Source organism: Cetorhinus maximus, chromosome 21 (genome assembly GCF_964194155.1).
Source record: "Cetorhinus maximus chromosome 21, sCetMax3.hap1.1, whole genome shotgun sequence".
Taxonomy (NCBI): domain Eukaryota; kingdom Metazoa; phylum Chordata; class Chondrichthyes; order Lamniformes; family Cetorhinidae; genus Cetorhinus; species Cetorhinus maximus.
In genome coordinates this window covers 68385905-68412812 of record NC_135899.1, presented here as the reverse complement: position 1 = coordinate 68412812, position 26908 = coordinate 68385905, and the positions used below count along the sequence as shown (strand labels likewise).

At 40.4% G+C, this 26908-nt stretch overlaps 1 protein-coding gene and 1 long non-coding RNA gene across 2 annotated transcripts in view; one reads left to right on the top strand and one right to left on the bottom strand.

Moving 5' to 3' along the window:
- LOC144695962 (uncharacterized) overlaps positions 1-26908 on the top strand; it is a 113656-nt gene that overhangs the window by 10787 nt on the left and 75961 nt on the right. The gene's annotated exons all lie outside the window — the stretch shown is intronic.
- LOC144695960 (dyslexia-associated protein KIAA0319-like protein) overlaps positions 21385-26908 on the bottom strand; it is an 80702-nt gene continuing 75178 nt past the window's right edge. The window contains exon 20 of the mRNA XM_078567081.1: positions 21385-25376. Within this exon, the coding sequence (XP_078423207.1) occupies positions 25189-25376 (188 nt within the window). The 3' untranslated portion in view covers positions 21385-25188. The remainder of the gene's footprint in view (positions 25377-26908) is intronic.

Below are 26908 nucleotides of genomic sequence, written 5' to 3'. Positions count from 1 at the left end.
GAAAAATAGTCCACAAGGTGGTATCAGCATGATATAGTGGTATCAGCATGTAATAGTGGTATCAGCATGTTATAGTGGTATCAGCATGTAATAGTGGTATCAGCATGATATAGTGCTTTAAGCAAGTAATAGTGGTATCCGCATGATATAGTGGTATCAGCATGTAGTAGTGGTATCAGCATGATATAGTGGTATCAGCATGATATAGTGGTATCAGCATTTAATAGTAGTGTCAGCACGTAATAGTGGTATCAGCATGTAATAATGGTATCAGCATGCTATAGTGGTGTCAGCATGTAATAGTGGTGTCAGCATGTAATAGTGGTATCAGAATCATATAGTGGCATCAGCATGTAATAGTGATATCAGCATGTAATAATGGTATCAGTGTGATATAGCGGTATCAGCATGTAATGGTGGTATCAGCATGTAATGGTGGTATCAGCATGTAATAGTGGTATCAGCATGTTATAGTGGTATCAGCATGATATAGTGTTTTAAGCATGTAACAGTGGTGTCAGCATGTTATAGTGATATTAGCATGTAATAGTGATATTAGCATGTAATAGTGATATTAGCATGTAATAGTGGCATCAGCATGATATAGTGTTTTAAGCATGTAATAGTGGTATCAGCATGTAATAGTGGTATCAGAATGTAATAGTGGTATCAGCATGATATAGTAGTGTCAGCATGACATAGTAGTGTCAGCATGTAATAGTGGCGTCAGCATGTAATAGTGGTATCAGCATGTAATAATGGTATCAGTGTGACATAGCGGTATCAGCATGTAATGGTGGTATCAGCATGTTATAGTGGTATCAGCATGTAACTCAGGTGCTTTGCCCATCAGTAAAGCATTCATTTATCTGTTCAGTTATACGCAGTTTAGTGGAATTCATGAGTAGTTCCAGAACTGGCCCTTGAAAGAAATAAACAACAAGTGCTGCATCTGTGTGGTATAAAGCATCAATTAGTTATACAGGAGACAGGAAGAATGGTCTAAAAGACAACTGTTTTTCAGTTCATTACACTCCTTTCTCCAGGAATGAAAATCCAGAGCACTCTAAAAATATGTAAGAAATTTTAGATGCTATGATCCTGTACTGTTTACATTTAACTGTTTAACATTACCAGTTAATAAATCTGACTTACAGTTTATATATTAAGCCACATAGTGCACATCCTCCACCAGTGAAGGCAAGGAAATCTCACATTGCATCCAGTAAACTGCTCAGGGTTTTACATTATATGTTTAACTCTTAGGCTCAGAACATTTACTTGGATATTCCAGGGAGCACAGAGTCACTTGTGGAAGTGGCTGTTACTTGAAGCTGAGTCTACTGTAAAAACTCAAAAATATAACAGAAGGAACATGTCTAATTAAGGACAAAGATTTGACTAAAACCTTTGAATCGAAATTCAGATGCGATTTGAAAATGGCTAAAAATACAATAATTGGTATACTTTTCCAAACAGTATGCGGATAACAGGAAAATGAGGCACTATGGATTACTGTGATAATGTACTGTACAGTGATTTGACCGTGATGTAAAAAGGCAATGGTATTTTTGTTCCCTTCCACTGGCGCAAGAAGTTTTCTATCAATCACTATAACCAAGATATCATCCAGCGCTGTGAGGCTGACAAGACGCTTGTGCAGGAAGGAAAGGCTAGCCTTTGAGTCTCCCGTTCAGCTTCCCGCCCGTCCTTCTCCAGTGGGAAAACAATCGTTTTCCATCTGCAGCACAAACACAATGTTTCTGCCTTGTTTGTGCCACAGTGAACACTTATCAGCAGGTCACCAAGATAACTTCCAATAATCTGGTAAACTGAAGGCTGCAAGGATGTATTTTTGAACCGGCTGCCAATTTGTTATTCAACTGATGTTGTACTTAAATCTCAAATATTTGTAATGGGGACACACATATTGGGCAGAATTGGCCCAGATTTGCACTAAGTTCGGTAGCAGGTGGGTAAAATCACATTTTACCCGTCGGCCGCACTGGCGGGTTCTCACACCCCATCATCCCAAGCCCGCTGCATTAGTTATGCATTCCCGGGAATCACGCTGTTTCGATGGTGGGCGGGCTCTCATTCGTCCGGCACGCCATCACCTCACCGCTTCATCACACCGGGCGCCATGTTTAAAGTCCAGCTGCATGCACACATCTCAGTGCTTCCAGCCCAGGACTACTGCAGGGAAGATGTCCACGAAAGACAAAATGACTGCAGCCGCCAGGTTTAGTGACACATCACTGGAACGCCTTTTGGATGCCATGGAGGTCCGCCGTGATGTCCTCTACCCCATTCTGGCCACAGGATGGGCAGCAACATGACCAACCAGGCTTGGTAGATGATGGCAATGCTGCACAGAAGAGGTTGGCCATCCAATGCAGATAGACGATGAATGATCTCATCCGTGCAGCAAGGATATGACAACCTCTCACCACTCTAAACTCACACACTCACAAGCCCATCACACATTCACTGGAATCTCACTCACTGCCAGCTCAAAGGGCATCACCACCCATTCTCACACACATACCCTCACATGTCAATCTGGCCTCATCTCCTCTGGAGACTGCCTCCTCAGCCCTCACTATCTTGAGGCCACTTCCACAGATCAACATGTGCCCCCACACACACCCTGGGTTACGCTCCTTCCAGTACAGCCCTTGCCCTGCAGCCTTTCCCTTACCTGAGGCCACTTCTCCCCTTTCCCCAGGCAAGCCCTAGGTCTGCAGCCATTGAAAAGCCATCCACATATGGCTGACCTAGTTGGTAAAGACCTGCCATGAGCTCCCCTAAAAGTGATGTGGTGCTGTGAAGCCTGGCGCTGATGACTGCAGTGCTGACCGAAGCAAGGCAGGCAAATAAATCTTGAAGTCCCAAGTGAAGTGCAGCCTGCCAGGTGCAGGTCGCTTATGTGCTGTTGTGAAACACGTTGGCATGTTTTCCTGCTGGAGTGGGCAGACGGTTCAGCCTGGGGGAGGGGGCAGGGACAATTCCGGTGGGCTGGCCCAATAACGATATCAAGACGTATTACAGTGAGGGTCCTGACGTCCGATGGTGGGAAATGCAGTCTGCCATCAGTGGGCTGAACGGACGATCGCAAACTGGTTTCACGCCATCATGAAACCAATCGCGCCATATTGTCACCGCACATGTCTGATGCCAGCGGGCATCGAAAATCCCGGTCATTGTCTCGAGGAAAGTGAAGTTCATCTCCAGGCTTTCTTCTCTGCCATGACAGGAGGTGCCTGATTGTTTAAGGTGTGACTTAGCAGATACTAGAGGCTGCACCTCAATGTGGAATGTCATATTTTATACAGTACAAACAGATAAACTAAGAATGGTGGAGACCTCAATCCAGGTATAATACCGTGCAAGTATTTATAGAATTATGCCATTGAAGCAGAGTGCAGCTTCTTTCTGGTAGTGAGTTCACAGTGCTAAAAGACACGTTATCTCTCTTGCTGTAAATAAAATTTAATACAACCATGAATGATAATACACATTTGTACTGGTCACCATATTGACAAACGTGTTCACTTAAATAAACGCCAGCTTCCTGAAAAAATGCTTTGTAATCGATTTAACATTTATTTACAAATAATACAATGACTTAAGTTGTTTTAAAAGAACACATTTACTTGACATTAAAAATGTTATTTTGACATTATAAGTGAAATTCTGATGCAACTGCTGCCCTTTCACCTCCTCCCTTCCCAATGTTCAGGGCCTCAAACACTCCTCCCAGGTGAAACAGCAATTTACTTGTACTTCATTTACTTGTACTTCTTTCAACTTAGTGTGTGTTGCTCATGATGCAGTCTCCTCTGCGCTGGAGAGTCCAGATGCAGATTGGGTGATTGCTTTGTGGAATATCGCTGTTCAGTCAGCAGGCATGACTCTGAGCTTCCAATTGCCTCTCGTTTTAATAATCAGAGGGTTGTGGGTTCATGTCCCACTCCTGGAAACCAAGAACTGTGATTGTACTCGAAAGAGTTGCAATCTGTGACTGTTGATAACTCGAAAGAGTTTCCCATTCTGACCACTCTGTGCTCGAATTCCTATACTGTTCCAATGAAGGTCAATAGGATCTCAAGGGACGGCACCTGAATGTTTAATTAGGCACTTTGCAGCCTTCTGGACTCAACATTGACTTCAGCAATTTCAAATCATAGTCACTGGTCCCGGTTTTTTGCTCAGCAGTTTCTGGTAATGAAAAGGCTTTTATCATTTTCAGCTCCTCTAGGCTTCTACCCCATTACTGACCTTCCCTTTTATGATTTCCTCTCCTCCCCCTTTCCCTGCCCATGTACTTGCTTAAAACCTGTTAACGCCTCTAATTTCTTTCAGTTCTGATGAAAGTTCGTTGACTTGAAATGTTAATTCTGTTTCTCTCTCCACAGGTGCAATCTGACTTACTGAGTATCTCCAGCATTTCGTGCTTAAATTCCAGGATCTGCATTATTTTACTTCTGTATTTGAATAATTGAACATTGGTTCCAAATGGTCTTTTGAAGCTCCAAACTTTAAAGGCTTATAAAACTGCTTTAAAAACACAATTAACGAGGAAGAAAGAGAATAATGGTAGAAGTTAGTTCAGAGCAGCATATCCTCATGTGGCTCAAGCACTGGCACTAGCTCGGAGCTCTCTGTACCCAGGTACGTCCTGTCCACAGAAAGCAGGACAAATTCAACCTGGCCACTTACTGCCCCATCAGTCTACTCTTCATAATCAGCAAAGTGATGGGAGGGGTCAATCACAGTGCTATCAAGTGGCACTTTCTCTGCAATAACCTGCTCACTGATGCTCAGTTTAGGTTCTGCCAGGGCCACTCAGCTCCTGACCTCATTGCAACCTTGGTCCAAACATGGACAAAAGAGCTGAACTCAAGAGGTGAGGTGAGAGTGACTGCCCTTGATATCACTTTGACCGAGTGTGGCATCAAGGATCCCAAGCCAAACTGGGGGTCAATGGGAATCAGGGGGAAAACTCTCCACTGGTTGGAGTCATACCTAACGCAAAGGAAGACGGTTGTGGTTGTTGGAGGTCAATAATCTCAGCTCCTTGAGCCTGCTTGATCATTCAATAAGATCATGGGTGAGTTTCTAGCTGAACACCACTTTGTCACCCAATTCCCATTGCTTTTATTCCCTTAGTGTCCAAAAAAAACTCACAATATAGGTACCGAAGCAAGAGTTGGAGAAGATAATTGAAAGTATAGCCAAAGTCACAGGCCCAAATTTTTGCAGGGATGGAAAAGCTTCACACCTTATGGACTAATTCCATAAGTCCTGCCCTGAAAATGGCACCCACCATTTTCACCGGGGTGGTGGGGGGTGGAAAATTAGGCTGGGTTATAGTTTGCACATCTGTGGTTCGCAGAGGCAGCTGCACATGTGTAAGTGCCGCTGCCTTCAAACAGATCTGATTTCTGTTGCTGGGATGCCCAAAATATGACGTGTGGGGTTTGAACATTTGAGGGAAAGACCTAAGGCTGTTGGAATTATTTGGAAAGGTGGGGTACCCTATTGGAGAAGTCCTGGAACCCCTTTGGGAGAGGTCACGTGCCTTTTTGAGAGAGATCAGGTGCCCCTTTGGCATTGTTAAAATTAGACATGAATGTGCGTAAAAATGGACTCAGTGGAACCGTCAAGCTGTCAAGGCATTTAAATCCCCAAACTCTTAAAATTTTTGAAAAACAAACACTCTGCAGTTGAAAAACATCAGTGCTTGCAATTTCACTAGCTGTCTATTGACATAAGTCTGAGGACTATCATTACAGGGTTAGTGCTGCACGACTGATTCAACAACCTATCATTATCACGGGGTTGGGGGAGTGTCTCTTTGATTGACAGCTCCAAGTCCTTGATATGGGGCTACGAACACAAATGTGTATTTTCATAGGGAATTAATTACTTCAATTAAATATTAAATACTCGAAAGAAATGTTTGTTTTCATAAGGGATTAAGTACTTGAAGGAATTTAAATGTATTGAGTGGGTTTTTAATCAGAGTGTTTAAATAAAGTCTGTAATTGACACTGAGAACTTAATTTAATCTCAGAATGGTTCCTGAGGTCTGCCCATGGTAAATACTGGTGAGTTGGCATGGGTTGTGTAAGGATAAAGAGTAGTGGGTGGGTGGAATGGGTTGGCATAAGGGTTATAGAGGGCCATGGGGGTTGGGTAGAGGGGTATAGGTTGGCATAATGGGTATGAGGGACCATGAGGGTGGGGTCATGAGTTGACATGGATGCAGCACAGGGAGTGTGTGTTGGGAGGTGGGGGGGGTGGCGGGGGGAGGTGAGGTGTGTTTTTGGTTTTATTGTTTCTTTTACAGCTAGAACAAAGTCCCAGAGCACCTTGGCAGGCCAATTTTAAACAGCCTGCTTTGGCATCTGGCAACCCCTGTGGCTCCTCCGTGCGGTTTCCAGGGGCAGCAGGCGCAACTCCCGTTAATATCCCAGAATGAATATTGAAGATCTGGGGCACTTCGCCCAAGTTGGATTTGCAAAGTCAGGAATTTTCCCGGTTCTGTACTCCCGACACAAGAGCAAAAATTAGGCCCATAGTTTTTGAGGCTTTTGAAGCTGGGGAGAGTTTAAGCAAAATATATCAATTTGGGCGGAGAATTCTATAATGGGTAAAGGATTTACCAGCAACAATGAAGTGGAGGGAGAAGGAGTGACAGATCAGAGTTGGATGAGTACAAGGTGCAAACTGAAAGGTAGGGCTGGATGAATTTCAGCAGTCAATTGGTTCAAGTCCATTACTGAATTCATTGGAGAACAACTATCTTGAAATCGCTGTATTTGGGATGCAGTGGAGGTCCACAAAGACCGGGATAGTAGCTAAGCAAGATTGGGCATGGGATAGACTATGAAGGAACTATTATATTTTTCCTAATATTACTATGGGGTACTTTAAATCAGGTTTATGTTTGTGTGTGTGGTTAATTTAATTAAACTAGAGAAAATTAGACTTCAAGGTTTAAATCATCAAACAAGTGAGGTGTAAAACAGGCATTTGAAATGGAGATGAGTAAACTAGGGTGAAGTCTCAGCAGAGATGGCGTGAATGGAATCTGCATTTTTAGATAAGTGGGAAAGGTGTTTGATTTTCAAAGGCCATGGAAAATGTTTACAGCCGAGAAGATAAATAAGGCAAAGTTATGATGTTTATTTTTCACAAAAGTGCTGGCCGTAATGATAACATAAAAGATTAAGTTCTAGGAAAAGTAACATCTAAAAGCAAGTTGAAACAATGGTATTTACAGATCAAAAAGGGAGAAATATATTTAAAGAAGGATGGAAGGCTGTGTGAGGTGTGGCCTTGTGAGATCTTGAAAGGTGACTGTGTGAAACAGACTTGTGGAAAAGCCTCTGGCCATCCTGCAAAAGTTTGCTCTCCCAGTAACCAAAGTTGTGTTAAAAGCCTTTGGAATTCCATTGTCCAGTGGGTGCTTGTGGTAATATTGCTGGATGACTTTATAAATTTGGAATCTGTTTGGACTGTTGCCTTAAAGGGGGCGTGTAGATGGGAGTCTGGTTAAGTAGAAATTTTGAGAACTGTTATAATTGCGTAACTGTAATCTTGTGTGTGTTTAAGTTTGTTCTTCTTTTGTTCATAAATGTTTTAATTTAATCTTTAAAATCTCTAAAGGTGGTAATGGACTCATTACTCCTGACTTCAGTACACAAGCCTTCTCGTAATAAATACAAATTGCAAAATCATTGTGACAGCGTGGTCAAGTTTCCCTTGTGGATTTGGTCAGTCTGGCAAATACCACCTGCTGTATCATAACATAGAGCCCAGGAGTGGATTCCGCATGAGTTGGAGTTTGTGTAGGGTGGAGATCAGGAAGCAGATAAGCAGGAAGTAAAAAAAGCTGAAGAAGTTGTGGATGATAGTTTCATCAGAGATAGGAGTAGTGGCAGACAATATTACAAAGATGGAAATATGAGATCTTGCTGATAGAATATAGCGTTTCTTTGTCTAATTTCTATTTTTCTATCATTTTCGAAAGTTTAATGTTTTAGTTAAAGCCCATAAGTACATAACATTTTAACATTAATAGTAGGGAGCCCAGTGTACAGAAGTCCAATACTATATAGGGATGATTTCACAGTCTTGTGCTTCTATATTGAGACTGTTCATATCATTGATTTATTTTTTTTATTCAGTCATGGGATGTGGGCTTCGCTGGCTGGGCCAGCATTTATTGTCCATCCCTAGTTGCCCTCAAGAAGGTGGTGGTGAGCTGCCTTCCATTTTTTCATTGGAGAGGTCTGTAAGAGGTTAAATTACTGCAGGAACAATGCAGATAATAGCATCAAATAGTATAACTAAACAACAAATCTAATAGCATCAGGAAATTAGATATTAGTGACAATTTCATTTTCCTTCTATCATTTTGATCTAGGCGCTGTACTTTAGTAAAACTACTGCAATTATGAGTTCACAAGCGTTCTGCACAGCTACAGTATTAGCATTATTTGTAGTAAAAACGGAAAAGACTGGAAAATCTCAACAGATCTGACAGCATCTGGGAGCCAGTGGAGGTCAGCAAAGGCAGGGATAGCAGCTAAGCAGGATTGAGCATGGAGCAGGGTCTGGGAGTGGATTCCGCACGAGTTGGAGTTTGTGTGGGGTGGAGATCAGGAAGTGGATAAGCAGGAAGTCGGAAAAGTTGAAGAGGTTGTGGATGACAGTTTCATCAGAACAGTTCTGATGAAAAGTCATATTACGCTCGAAGTGTTAACTCTGTTTCTCTTGCCACAGATGCTGCCAGACCTGCTGAGTTTTCCCAGCAGTTTTTGTTTTTATTTCAGATTTCCAGCATCCACAGTACTTTGCTTTTGTGTTAGTTTTATTTGTAATCTACTTGAACAGAAACTGAACTGAGAATGGTCCCAAAATTAGTTTTCATCACTGAAGGAGTTATGCAAAATAATTTCCTTTTTGGCATTTTTTTTTAAAAAGAGGGAAGCCTTATTTTCACAGTCAGCAGGCAGAACAATAAAAGCTTGGAGATATAAGGAGGCAAGTCATTTTCAACAAAAGCACTCCCTCTGCAGTGCAGCTGTACAAATTACATGACATAAATAGTGAGGTTTGGATTATATTCTGATAAGTATTTTCCAGTGTTTCCCACCCAGTTATCAAATTTGGCACCGCTCAATAAAAGGTCAGATAAAAATGAATAACATCATTAAATCATTTGAAAAATTCACTTATATTGGAGACAAATATAACATTTTAGTAAGCTTATGCACTATTGCTGTAAAAGGGGACTGTAAGAGCAGAATGTGGCAACCACAAACTTTTGACAGGATTACTTTAAAACTGTTTCCGTGCATAATTTATTTATTTTACTACCTTGTGATTGCCCCCAAAATGAATTTCCAGATGGTAATTGCAACTGTAAGTAAAAGCCAGTACACTGCTGTGATTTGGAATGATTGTGCGCTGCTGTGCACCTCTGACAGATTTTCTTTCATGATATATTTATATTGCTTCAACAATCATTTTGGCAGTAGAATGGAACAGTCGGGCTGTAGAATTCATCTCAGTCAGGAAGTGGTGGCATAGTGGCAATGTCGCTGGGCTAGTAAGCCAGGGGCCCAGGCTAATGCTCTGGCAATGTGGGTTCAAATCCCACTACAGCAGCTGGTGGAATTTAAATTAAATTAATAACTCTGGAATTAAAAAGCCAGTTTTGTAATATCAACCATAAAACCATTGCTGATTGTTGTTAAAAACCCATCTGGAAATCTGCCTCAAGATAAAAACAAAATACTGTGGATGCTGGAAAAACTCAGAAGGTCTGGCAGCATCTGTGGTGAGAGAAACAGAGTTAACATTTTGAGTTTGTATGACTCTTCAGAGATTTTCCAGCATTTTCTGTTTTTATTTTGTATTGGAAATCTGCCTTACCTGGTCTGGCCTACATGTGACCCCAGACCCACAGAAATGTGGTTGACTCTTAAATGCTTTCTGAAATAGCCTAGTAAGCCACTCAGTTGTATCAAAAGCTGCTATAAAGCCTACAACAGGCAATGAAACTGGACGGACCGAGGCACCGAAAATGACAACAGCAAACTCAGCATGTCGACCATGCAAAGTCTTCCTTACTAACATCTGGGGTCTTGTGCCAAAACTCAGAGAGCTGTCTACATAGACTAGACAAGCAACAGCCTGACATAATCATAGTCACTGAATCATACCTTACAATGTGCCAGGCGCTACCATCATCATCCCTGGGGATATCATGTCGCTGGAGCTGACCAGAGGTGTTGGCACAGTGGTATATATTGCGAGGGAGTTACCCTGGGAGTTCCTAACATCGACTCCGGACCCCATGAAGTCTCATGGCACCAGGTCAAACATAGACAAGGAAACCTCCTGCTGATTACCACCTACCGTCCCCCCTCAGCTAGTGAATCAGTACTCCTCCATGTTGGACACTACTTTGTAGAAGAACTGGGGGTGGCAAGGGTACAGAATGAACTTTGGGTGGGGAACTTCAATGGCCATCATCAAGAGTGGCTTGATAGCGCCACTACTGATCAAGTCCTAAAGGACATAGCTGCTAGACTGGGTCTGTGGCAGACAGTCAGGGAACCAACAAGAGGAAAAAAACCTATTTGACCTTGTCCTCACCAATTTACCTATCGCAGTTACAGCTGCCTGTGGCAGTATTGGTTGAAGTCAACACCGCACAGTCCTTGGGGAGACAAAGTTCCGCCTTCACATTAAGGATACCCTCCATCGTGTTGTGGCACTATTATTGTGGGATAGGTTTTCAACAGATCTAGCAACTCAAAACTGGGCATCTATGAGGTGCTGTGGATCGTCAGCAGCAGCAGAATTGTATATAACCACAATCTGTAACCTCATGGCCCAGCATATCTCCCACTCTACCATTACCATTAAGCTGGGGGATAAGCCTTGGGTTCAATGAAGAGTGCAGGAGGGCATGCCAGGAGCAGCACCAGGCATTCCTAAAAATGAGATGTCAAACTTGTGAAGCTACAACACAGGACTAGTTGCATGCAAAACAGTGAAAGCAGCACGTGATAGAACAGAGCTAAGTGATTTCACAACCAACAGATGAGATCTAAGCTCAGCAGTCCTGCCACATCCAGTCATAAGACCATAAGATGTAGGAGCAGAAATAGGCCAGTCGGCCCATTGAGTCTGCTCCGCCATTCAATTACATCATGGCTGATCTGATAATCTTCAATTCTACTTTCCTGTCTTTTCCCCATGACCCTAGATTCCCTTACTAATTAAAAATCTGTTTATCTCAGCCTTGAATATACTTAATGACCCAGCCTCTACAGCCCTCTGCGGTAGAGAATTCCAGATTCACTACCCTCTGAGAGAAGAAATTCTTCCTCATCTGTTTTAAATGGGCACCCCCTTACTCTGAGATTATGCCCTCAGGTCCTAGACTCTCCCACAAGGGGAAACAACCTCTCAGCATGTACCCTGTCAAGCCTCCTAAGAATATTATATGTTTCAATAAGGTCGCTTCCCATTCTTCTAAACTCCAGGAGTACAGGCCCAACCTACTCAACGTCTCCTCATAAGAAAATCCCTCCATACCCGGGGTCAACCTAGTAAACCTTCTTTGGACTGTGAATGGTGGTGGACAATTAAATGACTAACTAGAGGAGGGCAGCCACAAACATCCCCATCCTCAATCATGGAGGAGCCCAGCACATCATTCCAAAGACAAGGCTGAAGCATTTACAATAATCTTCAGCCAGAAGTGCTGAGTGGATGATCCATCTTGGCCTCCTCCTGAGATCACCAGCATCACAGATGCCAGTCTTAGCCAATTTGATTCACTCCACATGATATCAGGAAATGGCTGAAGGCACTGGATACTGCAAAGGCCAAGGGCCCTGACAACAATAGTACTGAAAACAAGTCCAGCAGTAGTACTGAAGACTTGTGCTCCAGAACTAGCTGCACCCTTAGCCAAGCTGTTCCAGTACAACTACAACACTGGCATCTACCTGGCAACGTGGAAAATTGCCCAGATATGTCCTATCTACAAAAAGCCAGGCAAATCCAACATGGTCAACTACTACCACATCAATCTACTCTCAATCGTTAGCAAAGTGATGGAAGGGGTCATCAACAGTGCTATCAAGCCACACTTACTTAGAAGCAACCTGCTCACTTATACACAGTTTGTGTTATGCCAGGGTCACTCAGCTCCTGACCTCATTATAGCCTTAGTCCAAAGAGAGCTGAAGTCAAGAGATGAGGTGAGAGTGACTACTCTAGACATCAAGGTCGCATTTGACTGAATGTGGCATTAAGGAGACCCAACAGAACTGGAGTCAATGGGAATCAGGGGGAAAACTCTCCACTAATTGGATTCATCTCTAGCACAAAGGAAGATGGCTGTGGTTGTTTGAGGTCAATCATCTCAGTCCCATGACATCACTGCAGGAGTTCCTTAGGGTAGTGTCCTAGACCCAATAATTTTCGGCCATTTCATTAATGACCTTCCCTCCATTATAAGGTTAGAAGTGGGGAATTCGCAGATTATTGCAAAATGTTCAGTACTATTTGTGACTCCTCAGATACAGAAGCAGTCTGTGCTCATATGCAGCAAGACCTGGACAATGTTCAGGCTCGGACTGATAAGTGGCAAGTGCCAGACAATGACCATCTCCAACAAGAGAATCCAACCATATCCTCTTGACGAATAACTCACCTTCTGACTCCCCAAAGCCTGTCCACCATCTACAAGGCACAAGTCAGGAGTGTGATGGAATACTCCCCACTTACTGGGATGAGTGCAGCTCCCACAACACTCAAGAAGCTTCACACCATCCAGGACAAAGCAGCCCACTTGATTGCCACTACATCCACACCCTCCACCACTGACGCACAGTAGCAGCAGCATGTACCACCTACAAGATGCACTGCAGGAATTCACCAAAGCTCCTTAGACAGCACCTTCCAAACCGACAACCACTACCATCTGGACAAGGGCAGCAGATAGATGGGAGCACCACTACCTGGAAGTTCCCCTCCAAGTCACTCATCATCCTGAATTGGAAATACATCATAATTCCTTCAGTCGCTGGTTCAAAATCCTGGAACTCCCTTCCTAACAGCACTGTGGGTGTACCTACACCACATGGACTGCAGCAGTTCAAGAAGGTGGCATAGGGATAGGCAATAAAATTGTTGGCCTAGCCAGCGACACCAACGTCCCGTGAAAGAATAAAAATAAATCAGGACAGGACAGATTCCACAATCCTGGCCCAACAGAGAAACCACACTGCAACGAAAGTTGGGGACATCTGGTTATTTCAATCATAATTCATGATTTAATTTCTGGATTATTCATTATTATTTATTCAAAGACTGGTGAGGGTACATGGAACTGCAAAACCTGCTGGCTTGTATTAACACTTAGTGTTACTTATTAACTGCTTAGTCTTATGGCACAAAATAGGATAGTGGTCTCTGATCGTACTATGTACACTGAAAGCACCTCATTTACCTTGCAATGCTACCAGTGAAGTCATGGAAGTCATCAGCAGCAGTCTGATAAATGCTGAATTTATGTTCTCTCTTATAGCTAAATGGCTTCTTGCAATAGTTTGCCCACATCTTCCGCTGGTCCAGCCAAACTAACAGCAACAGCTTCCTGAAAATAATTAGGAAACTAAAGTGTAAGGAAGATGATGCCTCATATATTTACTAAACTTTCATATTGGTCTCCAGCATAGGTAAATTTTCCGCAGTAATTTACTGGTAACATTCTACTTTATAACTGTGCCAAATCTGACATTTGGGTGAGAAACACTGGAAAATATTCATGGACAGCAACATTCATATCTCACTATCTTTTAATGTCTAGTAAGCAAAACTTGTGGCTACACAGTACATATGAATGTACTTCACACCTGTACAACCTACATTGGCTGCCCACTTGCTCATTTACCAGCACATTTTGATTGATCATTGACTTTCATGTGAGCTCAATAGCAGCAGTTCACACCTAACCTGTGCCTTTGATACATTATATTTTTAAATGTCAGAATTTATTTTAAATCGTGTCATTGATGGCATGATTTTTGTTTTTACCCTTTTTACAAATAAAAGAAGTTGAAGCATGAATTTCAAAATGATTTTTCAAATTTTGCTGATTTTTAAAATACACTTCTGTAAATGGGAAGCAGTGACATCATCAATAGGGAACTGGCATGGAAGGCTTACCAAGCCCGATAGTACCAACAAAATTAATTAATGTCAATAGAGTATCTTTTGTAAAGGAACTTCAATAAGTTTTAATACTCCAAGAACAGTAATACAATTCCTTTGGTGACTGTTCCAAGCAAGTATCCATGGTAGTATGTGCATGTATTAATTAAATAAAAATATAAGACACTGAAAAAAAATGGAGAGATGAAGACAAATGAAAAATTTATTAAAATCAAAGTTATTTTAGTTACTTATGAGGATTCTCTTTAAAGGTGCAATTCCAATTGATTGCATGCCACATCTAAGCAAAATACAGGATAGCTGCAACGATAATAAATAAAATGTGCTGGACAGTTAGTAACACTTGCTTTTCTTTGTACACAGAAGCCATTTCAGTGATTCACAACTAAGTAGCATTTTCTTAGCCAGTGTTTGACCTTTACATCTGTTTAAAAAAAACATTGCCAATGGACTGAGTTCAATAAATTACAGCAATGAGGTCCTTAACTCTGATCACATGGTCTTGGATTAGTTGAATATCTTCTGCATCTGTACAATTTCCAACTCAATTACTCAGGTTACAATATTTCAGTGAGCTTCGAGTTCAACAATTGATCAATGTTGGAACTGCATAATTCTGCTCGGAGTTTGGAAAATGCTGTTTAAGGTTCTTTTCTGATAACAAACACAAAGTCCAGTGACCACTCCTTCACTGAGATATCATTCAGGAGTATAAATCTCACAAATGCGATTACTCATTATCTGACGAGTTCAGTAACTGGCCATGAAAACAACTTAATCATGTTCTAAAGAAAAAATGTCATCGGTATTGGAGCTATTAAGAGTAAGGATTTTACGAGAGTAAACTCTTAACTCAAATGGTTTGATAATTTTTATAGGACTTGATTCCAACTTTGCAGACTCATGTTGGCTTAAGCAAATTTTTAGTGCAAAAAACAACTTCAAATAAGCAAGAGCAGAATGCATCTGCCTTTGCATTTTCCCATCTCTCTCCATCCTATGTGCCACAGCCCTGACCTAAAATAGGAAAGCAGGAAATATACAAAAAGTGATTCAACCATAGATTTTCTCTTCTTTTCCCTTTTAAAAACAAATCATTAGTGAGGTATTGCTGTTCTAAAGTTTACACAGCAAACACTTTTTTGTGTTAGCATAACAATAACATAAATTGCGTCAATAAAACTTAATTGCAACTGATCTCAATGATTGATTTTCCCTCCCTCCACAAAAACAGTAACAATTCATTTGGTGACAAGCTTATTGGAAGTTTTAGCTGTATGAGATGTAAATGGTTTATTGAACTGCAGGTAATTAAACACAAAATCTAAGTTGACATTACAGTGCGACTGAGCGAGTGCTGCAATGGTGGAGATGCATCTTTCAGATGAGACAGTAAACAGAGGCCCTGTCTGTCCTTTCAGGTAGATGTAATGCTCCCGGTGTCCTGGCCAATATTCATCCCTCAACCAACACTTAAAACAGATGATCTGCTCATTATCTTTTTCTTCTTTGTGTGACCTTGTGGTGTACAAATTGGCTGCCGTACTTCCTACAACAATGAGTATACAGCCATCAAGTGCTTTTGAATTGAAGTACTTTGGCATTATAGTAATTCAAGTCTATTTTTCTTTCAGACTAAGTCATGACTTCATAGTTCAGTTTTTCTCCACATCCACAATACGAATTTGGTATTGCAATTTGTCTTTCCACAAACTGAAATGTGGGACTGAAGCCTCAACCATGTTAGAGACTTGGGTTAAGAGCTCCTCCATATCGAATAGTAAAGGCGGCAGAGATATTTCTTCCTTTACTTTAAGTTTTTTTCTTGACTCGTCCCTTAAAATAAGAACTCATTCATGCCCGATTCCACAAACTCTGGCAGCCCTGTGGTATCTTGCCTAAATGGTTATTCTTCATCTGAGAGAGTTAACTGGCTATTCGACCAGCTGAGTTCAAAGTCACCCAATATAAGTTAGGAGTCATGGAGGTCTACAGCACAGGAAAAGCCCTTCGGCCCATTGAGTCTGTGCCGGTCAAACCTAACTATTCTAATCCCATTTTCCAGCACTAGGCCCATAGCCTTGTATGCCATGGCATCGTAAGTGCACATCCAAATACTTCTTAAATGTTATGAGGGTTTCTGCCTCTACCACCCTTTCAGGCAGTGAGTTCCAGATTCCCACCATCCTCTGGGTGAAAAAATTCTTCCTAGGAATCTAAACACTGGCTAATTCTTTTCCCCCTCTCAAGCCCAGGGAATGATATTTTAGTACCACCACCTTTGATCTAGGGTCACCTAAGCCCACACATTTAAAGAATTGCACATGGGACCACAACCACAGGGTACACAGGGAGATTAGCATGGCAGAGGTGATGTGACTGGGATATGCTATTCATTCACCCATCTGATTGTAAACGTTATCAGCCTGGTTGCTTTCCATATTAGGCCATTTCAATGGTATCCATCAGTTGAAAGGGAAGACTCATACATAATTTATGTTAAGGTTTTAAACGATAGACTGATTTTTCTTAACAATGCTGGATATCAAAGGAGCAATTTGAAAAGTATGAAAAATAAGATTATGGCTTTGTGCCTGATGGAGTTGGAAGTTACAGCAATAACTAGAAGGCTCTACAAGAGAAACAAAGAGTGGGAAAGCCACATCAATTGAAAAGCCTTCCACATTAGATAAATATAAACATCTTCAATTAGATATTAGATTTCCTCATTGCTATAATGGTCTCAAGTAATCTGGAGTATTCAATCTGCCCCTTCCAATAACCAGATCATCAATCTCCCCAGTATGAGAATAACCTTCAAAGGGATAATTTTCCTTTATACTGATGAACTAGGAATTATTTCCCCAGGACAGAGATTAGACAACCACTGTTTTCATCTACAGAAAGCAGCAACTAAAATTCTTCCAGATCCCTCTTGTCTATAGACGTTGGGAAATTAAAGGGGAGAAGATTGGTCTTTATCTGGACATAAAGTGGCTCCTAAAAGACCTAGTAGAGCTGAATGTCGCACATCTTCATATTTGGCAAAAAGGTCATACTTTAGTTATACATATATTGAGGTTATGGAAGCTTGTGCATCTAATAAGCTACCACTGGAACTCTTTCTTCAAACTGTAAAGTTACATGAAAAAGCTAAATGTGGCTTTAATCTGAACAATCTCAAATAATAATTATACAAATAATAAAATTCAGTAGTAAAAGTACGATTTCTTCAAGATCAAGATGAAAGAATACAATGTGAATTTTTATTCTTTATTCATACAACAATGTCAATTTGTATTTAGACCTTTGTAAAACATTTAATTTTCTCACACTGGGCTCTGCTTCTGGAAACCAGTAGTATCATTATAAGAAGTAAATTACAGATTGTTGTAGCTGTCCAGATTTATACAAAGGTAGATTAAGACAAAGTACTGGGTTTCAATCTTCTGAATATTCATCCATCATATTTTTCTTTGATCATCAGGAAACTATTTTATTTTTCTTTGGCCTTTTAGGACGAGTCCTAAAATAACTTTCATAGATCATTTTTCCTCAACTGGTTGAGTAAAAAAATTCCTTTACGCCAAAAGATGATGCATAATTCGGTATGGAACCATCCCAAAGAATCAAAACTAACTGTCAGTGTAACGACATGATCAGAACTAATGATGCATAGAGTATCACAAACATCTTAACTGCAACCTGCTTAATAAACAGGAGAGCCGTATTCTGTATTGGAACTTGAGTTGCCCTGATTACCTTCCTTGGCTAACATCCATTTATATACACATCTTACTCAGGATAATTATTCTTTGATGAGGAGTATCTGAAGAAATAATTTAAAGTAGAAATTGGGCAGTGGCTGACCGGACTTCCCAGTTAGACAAACCAAAGATTAAAACAATCCTAGTTTGGGTTGACTGGTCATTGGGAAGGCTGGGGAACTGTGATCCTGATACAATACATGTTTGTCAACCAATAGAGCAAGAGAATTACTGGCAAGTAATGTTGCAAGTTGGAAATGATGGCACCAAAACTGAGGAAGCCCCAGTTTTTGAGCCTTTAAACAAATACATGTGATGAAATTGGGAATCTAGCATCCTATATATAATTCTGTTTGGTAATGCCCATTTGTGGTATTCCCGATTTCTCCATTGATTGTTTTTCCAATTTACCTGTGGTACACATTAGAAATCTCTCTAGAATACCCCATTCCACAGAACCTTCCCTTAAAGTGAACACAATAAGAAACCTAAACATTTAAAAATGGTAACCTAGGGATATAAAACAGTGCAGTTGATTACATTCATCATACTAACTTGGACCACACGTGGTTCAAGGTTATGGACAGCTGGAAGGTGAAACATTTCCCAGTGCAAAAAATACTCAAAATTGAATGGCTCATTTATTGGCAGAAAAGAGAATTTCAAAGCAGGGCATACTAGATCTTATCCAGATCACAGTACACAGACCAATACTCTTTCATAAAAAAATACAGTTTACAGACATAAATTAATACATATAAAACAAGTTTTACATCGAGTTGCAAAATGGGATCAATTAGAAGCATTGGTTGACACAATTTAATGCAAAAGGGCCAAGATTTAAAGAAAAATGTTTGAGGCAGTTTGAATAGAACTAGGGAAATTAACAGTATACATAAAAGCCAAATTTCATATCTGTTCCTAACCCTTAATCTCCATTTCCTATAATGTCCCAGTCATCTATATTCTTTCAAGACTGACTAAAATGTTTTGATTGTTAGTTCTCAATTTAACTTCTATTCAGTGTGCTATTTTCAAATCACAACAGGCCAGTAACCTTTGCTGAGAAACAAAGGGCTGAATTTTACACATTTCCTGCTTTGGGTGGGGGGGATGTCAATTAGGGCCCATACTTCCACCCCATAGCTCTCCCCCATAATATAGCGGGGATGGGCAGGAACTGAAAATCGGCAGCCCGTCCGCCATTTTTAAATGGGTAATCAAGGATCAATTAGACTTGTTATCAAGCCTATTGATACCATAAAACGTTTGGCGAGGGCAGCCAGGCGGAAGTAGGAAGCCCAATTTTTTTAAAAATCAGATGCTTTTTAAAAAATTCTTTCACAGGATGTGGGTGTCGCTGGCTAGGCCAGCCATTATTGCCCAATCCTTACTGCCCTTGAGAAGGTGGTGGTGAGCTGCCTTCTTGAACCACTGCAGTCCATGTGGTGTAGGTACATCCACAGCGCTATTAAGGAGGGAGTTCCAGCATTTTGACCCAGCAACAGTGAAGGATCAGCGATATATTTCCAAGACAGGATGATGAGTGACTTGGAGGGGAACTTCCAGGTGGTGGTGTTCCCATGTGTATGCTGCCCTTGTCCTTCTAGGTGGCAGCGATCATAGGTTTGGAAGGTGCTTTCTAAGAAGGCTTGGTGAGTTGCTGCAGTGCATCTTGTAGATGGTACACATGCTTCCATTATGTCGATGGTGGAGTGAGTGAATGTTTGTGGATGGGGTGCCATTCAAGCAGGCTGCTTTGTCCTGAATGGTGTCAAGCTTCTTGAGTGTTGTTGGAGCTGCACTCATCCAGACAAGTGGAGAGTATTCCATCACACTCCTGATCTGTGCCTTGTTGATGGTGGACAGGCTTTGGGGAGTCAGGTGGTGAGTTACTCACCACAGGATTCCTAGCCACTGACTTGCTCTTGTAACCACAGTATTTATATGGCTAGTCCAGTTCAGTTTCTGGTCAATGGTAACCCCTAGGATGTTGATAGTGGGGGATTCAGGGATTGTAATGCCAATGAATGTCAAGGAGCGATGGTTAAATTCTCTCTTGTTGGAGATGGTTATTGCCTGGCACTTGTGTGCTGCGAATGTTACTTGCCACTTGTCAGCCCAAGCCTGGATATTGTCCAAGTCTTGCTGCATTTGATCACGGACTGCTTCAGTATATGAGGAGTTGCAAATGGTGAACATTGTGCAATCATCAGCGAACATCCCCACTTCTGACCTTATGGTGGAAAGGAGGTCATTGATGAAGCAGCTGAAGATGGTTGGGCCAAGGACACTACCCTGAGGAACTCCTGCAGTTATGTCCTGGAAGTGAGATGACTGACCTCTAACAATCACAACCATCTTCTTTGTGCTAAGTATGATTCCAACCAGTGGAGAAGTCTCCTCTGATTCCCATTGACCAGTTTTGCTAGGGCTCCTTGATGCCACACTTGGTCAAATGCTGCCGTGATATCAAGGCAGTCACTCTCACTTCTGGAGTTCAGCTCTGAAGGGGAGGTGGGGGGGGATGATGTCGCTCTTCAAAGGCTGGCCTTTGCCAATTGCGGGACAGCCTCCCTTGGGTAAAACGCCCCCCTTCCTTCCAATCCACTCCCCCCCCACAAACCCTCTCCCAAACCTACCCAAACCCGTCAGGCACAAGACCATGGATTTGCCTGCTCTAGGGATCCATGGGCCTTCATCATCATCTTCTCTTATAGTCCCAACAGGTGCCATTGACACCTTCCTGCGCTGCCAGGACTAATGGAGCTGCCGGCCAATCGAATTGGCTGGCAACTCCAGAGGGCGGGACTTCCTCCCCAATGAGGTAATTCTGCTTTTTTTAAACTTTTCTTATATGCACACAGCAATAAGAAATTTTGTTAGCCAAAATCAGTTCAGATATCCAATGGGCCTCAAATAATTTTTAAAGAAATATAGCCTTTAGCACCAAAACCATTCACAATGATCATTAATCCCTTTGCTAGCATGAGCCTATTCATGAGTTTTGACAAAATGTTGCTAAAGTAGAATTTTAAAATTTATTTCCTCGAGCCTATAAACAAATAATAGTGTATAATTTGTAAATTTTCACATTTGCATAGACTATCCAAATTAATTAGGGAATGGAGTACTGTTACCTAGATATAATTTAGTATCGATGCACATTATACTTAAAAAATAAAAATCAATATGCTGGCAAAAAAATAACATTCCATGGAGAATATCAGCTATCAGCGCAGCTATCCATGATAAACTCAATATCAATAGCGAGATTGAGGGCGCAATTGTCGTTCCTCATGAGGAGATATTGTGTGCATTTGACCTGACATAACAACATATACACCTGAAGAAAATAATTTTAATAATTCATAATAAAACACGAATAAATGAAATTAAATGACGATGCATCGAGATGCCATTTTACTGAAAAATACAATGCTTATTTCCCCAAAACATTGTACAATGTCACATCAATCAGACCTTGTTGGACATCTGTCTAGTAAACATAGTATGCCAATGAAGGAGCTAATATATTTAAAAATTAAAACAAATCTTTTTTAGCTTTTTTGGAAAATAAACTTCAAACATTGACAAAACTTAAAGATTTGACAGTTTGCTACTTCTTTTAAAAATCCTTACTTCAACTGATCAGCTGCTTATTCCCAGGAACCATCCAACGACTTTTGAAAGCATAACTTGCGCTTCACAAAACAAACAAAAAAACACTGAACTCAGTGAAAATTCTCCACAGTGACAAACGTGGTGCATAGTGCAACTCTCCAATACAGTGTATGCTATACAAGAAAAGGTGAACGATACAATTGTCATTCCCAACAACGGTGTAAATTTACTCGATGCTTACATCTTTTAAGGTCATTATCTAGTTTTGTGAAATGAATGGTTAATCTCAAAGTATCCCCTTTAGTGCAAGTTTACTTTCATGTACCTGGGTTCAGAAGCAGTGTGTTCAATAATACATCATAATCATCATACCCCCTCACCAAGTGCAACTCAAAAGGCTTTACTTCAAATCACACTTGCATGTGAATTTTCATAAAATATCTAAATGCCCATAAGGCTAATTTCTGCAAGCTTACTGTAAAATGAGTTTTTAAAAAATCAATTTGAACCAAATATCCAGCATCTGCTGGAAAATGGATGAAAATCTCTTTTGCAAATCTTGCTGTGATACTCTGTGGCTTAAATCAAAAAAGGAGTGTTTCATATAAAAGGATGAAAAGGTGCAATGTCAATCTGTCAGTCAAATCAAATTGCTTTCCCATAAACCCCATCTGGAGAAAAGCTGTTTCTAGTAACTTGGTAGAGGATGGATAAAAATAATTATGAATTGCTACACTGCACTAAATTTAATCAATTAAGCAGGTAAACTATATTTCATATGGACCACACCAGTTTAGAAATATCTAGACACTTTCCTCAGACATGTGCGAAATCAAAATACAAATGTGTTAAAAAAATTAATCTGTGTCTTCCTACCCACATGAAGTGGAACAATTGGATACCTGTGCTGCCAACCATGGCTCAAAAGTCACTCCAGAGACTTGAGCACAGAATCGACCTAGACACATCAATACAGTACTGACTGAATGCTGCACTCTCAGAGGTGCTATCTTTTGGGTGAGTTGTTAAACCGAAGTCCCATCTGCCCCCTCAATTGGGTAAAAGATAACACAGCATTATGTGAAGCTGAGCAGGGAGTTCTCTGACCACTTTTAAAAAAAATCTGACCATTTATCTCATTAATATATTTTTTGTATTTTTTTTATTTGTCCTGACGAGTGCAAAATGAAAAATTTCAGCAACATGTCTCTCTTTTCAGCAATATTCAAGTTCTGTAATACCAAGTGACTATTTATCTTATTATTGTTTTGTGGCATATAACGGTGTAGAATTGGCTGGCATGTTTTCCTACACTGCAGCAGTGTCTGCACTTGAAAAATATTTCATTGGCCATGAAAGTGCTTTGGGACATCAAGATCATGAAAGTTCTTTCCTTCCTAAATATTAGCTTCCAGGCCTTCTCTAATTGCACTCTATAGCCACAGAAAGATGGACAACAGCAGGTTTGGTTGACCAGTCCATTGAATTTTCCTTTGAGCATGCATTGTCTCCTGAAGTCAATGAATCATGTGACACAATTCAATTGAAGCCAGCAGCCTTTTTGGTATATTACTCATGTAGGCATTTGTTATGCGCAAGCAGCTACACCACAGCTAGAGCCAACACCACTAAGTTCAGTCCAATCAACACATATATGCTTTTCCAGCAGGAATACCTGGATAATTTTCCCCTTCCCAGAGGACACCCAAGGCAAGTTTTCACAAGCACATGCGCAGAACTGGGATCTTGTTGGATGGCTCAGCAGCACACAACTTGAAGCATTTACTCACTAAACCTGCATGGATCCATACCATGTCTTATTAAATCAAACAGAACAGCTCAGAACATAGATGCTCCGAGCTTGGAAAGTTTTTAAAAATCTGCAAATATGCCTAAAAAGCTTAGTCCGTTGATACCACATTTTGAATTTAGTTTCAATTTCTCTTCTAGAAAGTAAGTCACTCATCATTCTAAGTAAGAAGCAATCCAGTTTACATCATTCTTACAGGAATCTTTTTAAGTATTCAATTGATTAGGGTACATTATATCTGAAATAATTGCTAGAATGCTTACTTACAGCAGTACCTAGTAACAGGATACAGCATATTTTAAGAAATGATAATGAAGTACTATATTAATTGCATGATGAGAGAATTTGGCTGCTTGTAGTCCTTATTTAATCGTGCACTCTTGCCAATGTCGAAAGATCAGATTGACAAAGTAATTTAAAGGTTTTATTTTGCTTTTGAACACGTTATCTAGAATTGATCCAGTTATCAAATTTTCCAATGTTTTGCCATTTTAAATTAAGGTATATAGTTCTTTTAAAACTTTTTTTTATTTAATTATCAGTAGCACAGCATTTTGTTTTACTGGTGTACAACAAATACATTTCAAAAATGGTTAAAATATTATTTCTATTTCTGGAAGGCACTAGGTTGGGGGCGGGGGGGTGGGAGGGAGGGAAGGAGGGGAGTGTCACTAACACCTCACTCATTACACTATTTATTTGTCATATTAAATTACCACCAATTGGATCGTTCACCAGTATCAAGATATGAAGTCAGGTGCCAGTGTATTTAAAAGGAAGACACAGGTTTTAATAAAGGAAAAACAAATCAGCAGCAAATAAAGACCTACATTCATCGGAAGGGAATAACATTGCAAAGCAGCTCATTCCCAAAGAATAAATTAAAAACGCCTTGTTAATACTTCACACTAATAAAAGGTTTGAAAACCAACACAGTCCCAATATTAAAACACACACACACAAAAAAAAAATCAGTAGTGAGAATTATTTTTAGAAAACTAAAATGACACAGGGTCATTGCCAAATGTGCAACACTTCTGCACAGGAGTCAACTCACTCTAAATAACAACAGGTGAAGACAACAAATCCCTTTGTGTTCGCCTGCATGACGATACTTCAACAGGAGAAAGGTAGAAGTTCATTGCAAAAGTTCCAGAATTACAGGACAGTGCTTAGTATCACAGTATTCAGTTTTCCATGAATTTCAGCAGATTTTTACAATTGCTGAATTGAAGGAAATGGTCAGATCCAAGCCTCAGGTAATAGTTAAAGTTCACAAGACATCCAGTGTGTTCCCACGTAACATTTTTGGCTTCAAGATAATTTTTTAAGCTGCAGTACAACAGATTTCCCGTGGACGTCTCACTGGAAACACAGGATTTCAAAACCACAATATGCAGACAGGGCTGCACTTGATGCTTCAGCTTTCAAAATTAATGAATGCAAAGTTTTTTTTTGGCCAGCTTGTATCTCTCCCAAGTCTTTTTTCTGGCCTTCAGTGAGAAACTAGTTCAGTTAATCTCACAAGTTGATTGGTTTAAGCATTAGAATGCTGAACGGACTCATTTCACAAGGAGTGTGTACACTCTGCATGCAGCACAGCAGTCACTATTGCTTCAGATCAATCTTCATTTTACTGTGCAGAGATAATACTGGGAGACAGTTTCTCCCCTAGATCTGTAGCTTCTATTAAGTCTGGCAGCTAGATTCCAGTTATAGGATTTCTTCCCTTTGTTTCTTAGTTTTTTGAGCTATTTGGCCATTGTGGATTGATCCATTCTGGTTTCGCAGTAATTTCCCTTTCTCTCTGTCTGGCCAGGTGAAGATAGCTTCATCACTGTCAAGTTCAGATTCTGAAACCATTAAGCTGGTGTTCTGTGCTGGAGCTTTCAGCCTGCCAACTGTAATGAAACATTTATCAGAAATACTGTAATACACAGTGGGGGAGGAAGAATCAGCCTGAAAGAACCACCTTGAAAGAACGTCCTATTTGGTTTCTTACTGGTGAAATTGCTTAGTTTGATGATAACACCTACTTGGTAATGGCAAATAAGAATTTTAGAAATTCAAGCAAAGTAGCCACTGTACCAAGGTTTTAACAGTCAGCAGCAGCTGCATATTCCTATCCACCTAAACTCCATTTCACAGATAATATGTTGTTCAGTGACACATTCACTATTATCTGTGTTTCTTTGGCTGATCAGCTGAAGTAGGAATGTGATATAGTAAATCTGAATGTTTCAACAAAGGCTCCAAAGTTTAACATTCATTAAGGAAAAAAAGTGATCAAAATAAATATACAAGGACATCTTTAAGTTATAGAGCAGAATTTTAAGGTCTCAGCTCCAAAAAGCATCCACAGAAGTAATGCAATCATTTACTGAACAAGTTAAACTAATGTGTAGAGAAACTGCTTTTAATTCTGTAAAATCAATTACAGTAAGTTCTACTGAAATAAATAGCACTATAAAGCATTTTACAAGGCGCTATATCCAAGTTCTTACATTTATTACTGAGAAAAATGAAAAATAACAAAAATTAAAATGAAATAGTGGCACTTTCCTGGCCACTATATATATTAAGTTCACTTGCAGAAAGTGCTCATCTTGTTTTCATATGTATCATTATAACAGACATTTTATGCATCAAGTATTTAAGAAAGGTCCCATGCAGTTCAATTCAAATACCAGGATCCTCTAGATTTGTGGAATCTAGTTAAATTTTTTTAACCTGGTTACATTTTAAACATTTCGGAGGTTGAAATCCCATTTTTGATTGGATGGAGTTGGGAAAGAGAACCTGTTAAATGAGCTGGAATGCTGTTCCACTGGGATTCCACCATGTTTTAGAATAGACCTTATAGCCCAGTCAGGGGCTACAGAAATATCTTCAGCCCACCCCAGGTATCAATGGGATAAATTAGGGAGCCAGAGTTCCCTGGGATATGCTGCCCTGCATGTCCATAAAAGGCCTCAGCAGTTGAGACCAGGTATAAATCCCTTCTGAAGTTTCCAAACCATTGCTTTTGGTCCCCACAACAAACTGCACATCATTGCTAGGTAGGACAGAACTTGAGAATTGCTGAAAAAGGAGACATGTTGAAGCTTTTTGTCTTGCACTTATCAGGACACTTCGCACGAATACCAATATAAGGGGAAAACAACAATTTATACTGTAAGAGAAGAGTGCTGATTGGTTGGCAAGTGGACTCTGATTGGTAGAGGCTTTGCCATGGAGAATGCACCATGATGGTGACTGACAGTTAACTGCAAAGCATTGTTTGAAATTTAAACCAGGCAGCTTAACCCTGATTGGTCAAAGCACTGCCTGAGGAATGAGTCCACTTGCCAACCAATCAGCACTCTCTTCCCATATAGTGTAAAATTTTATTTTCCCCTTATATTGGTATTCTTGCAAAGTGTCCTGATGAGTG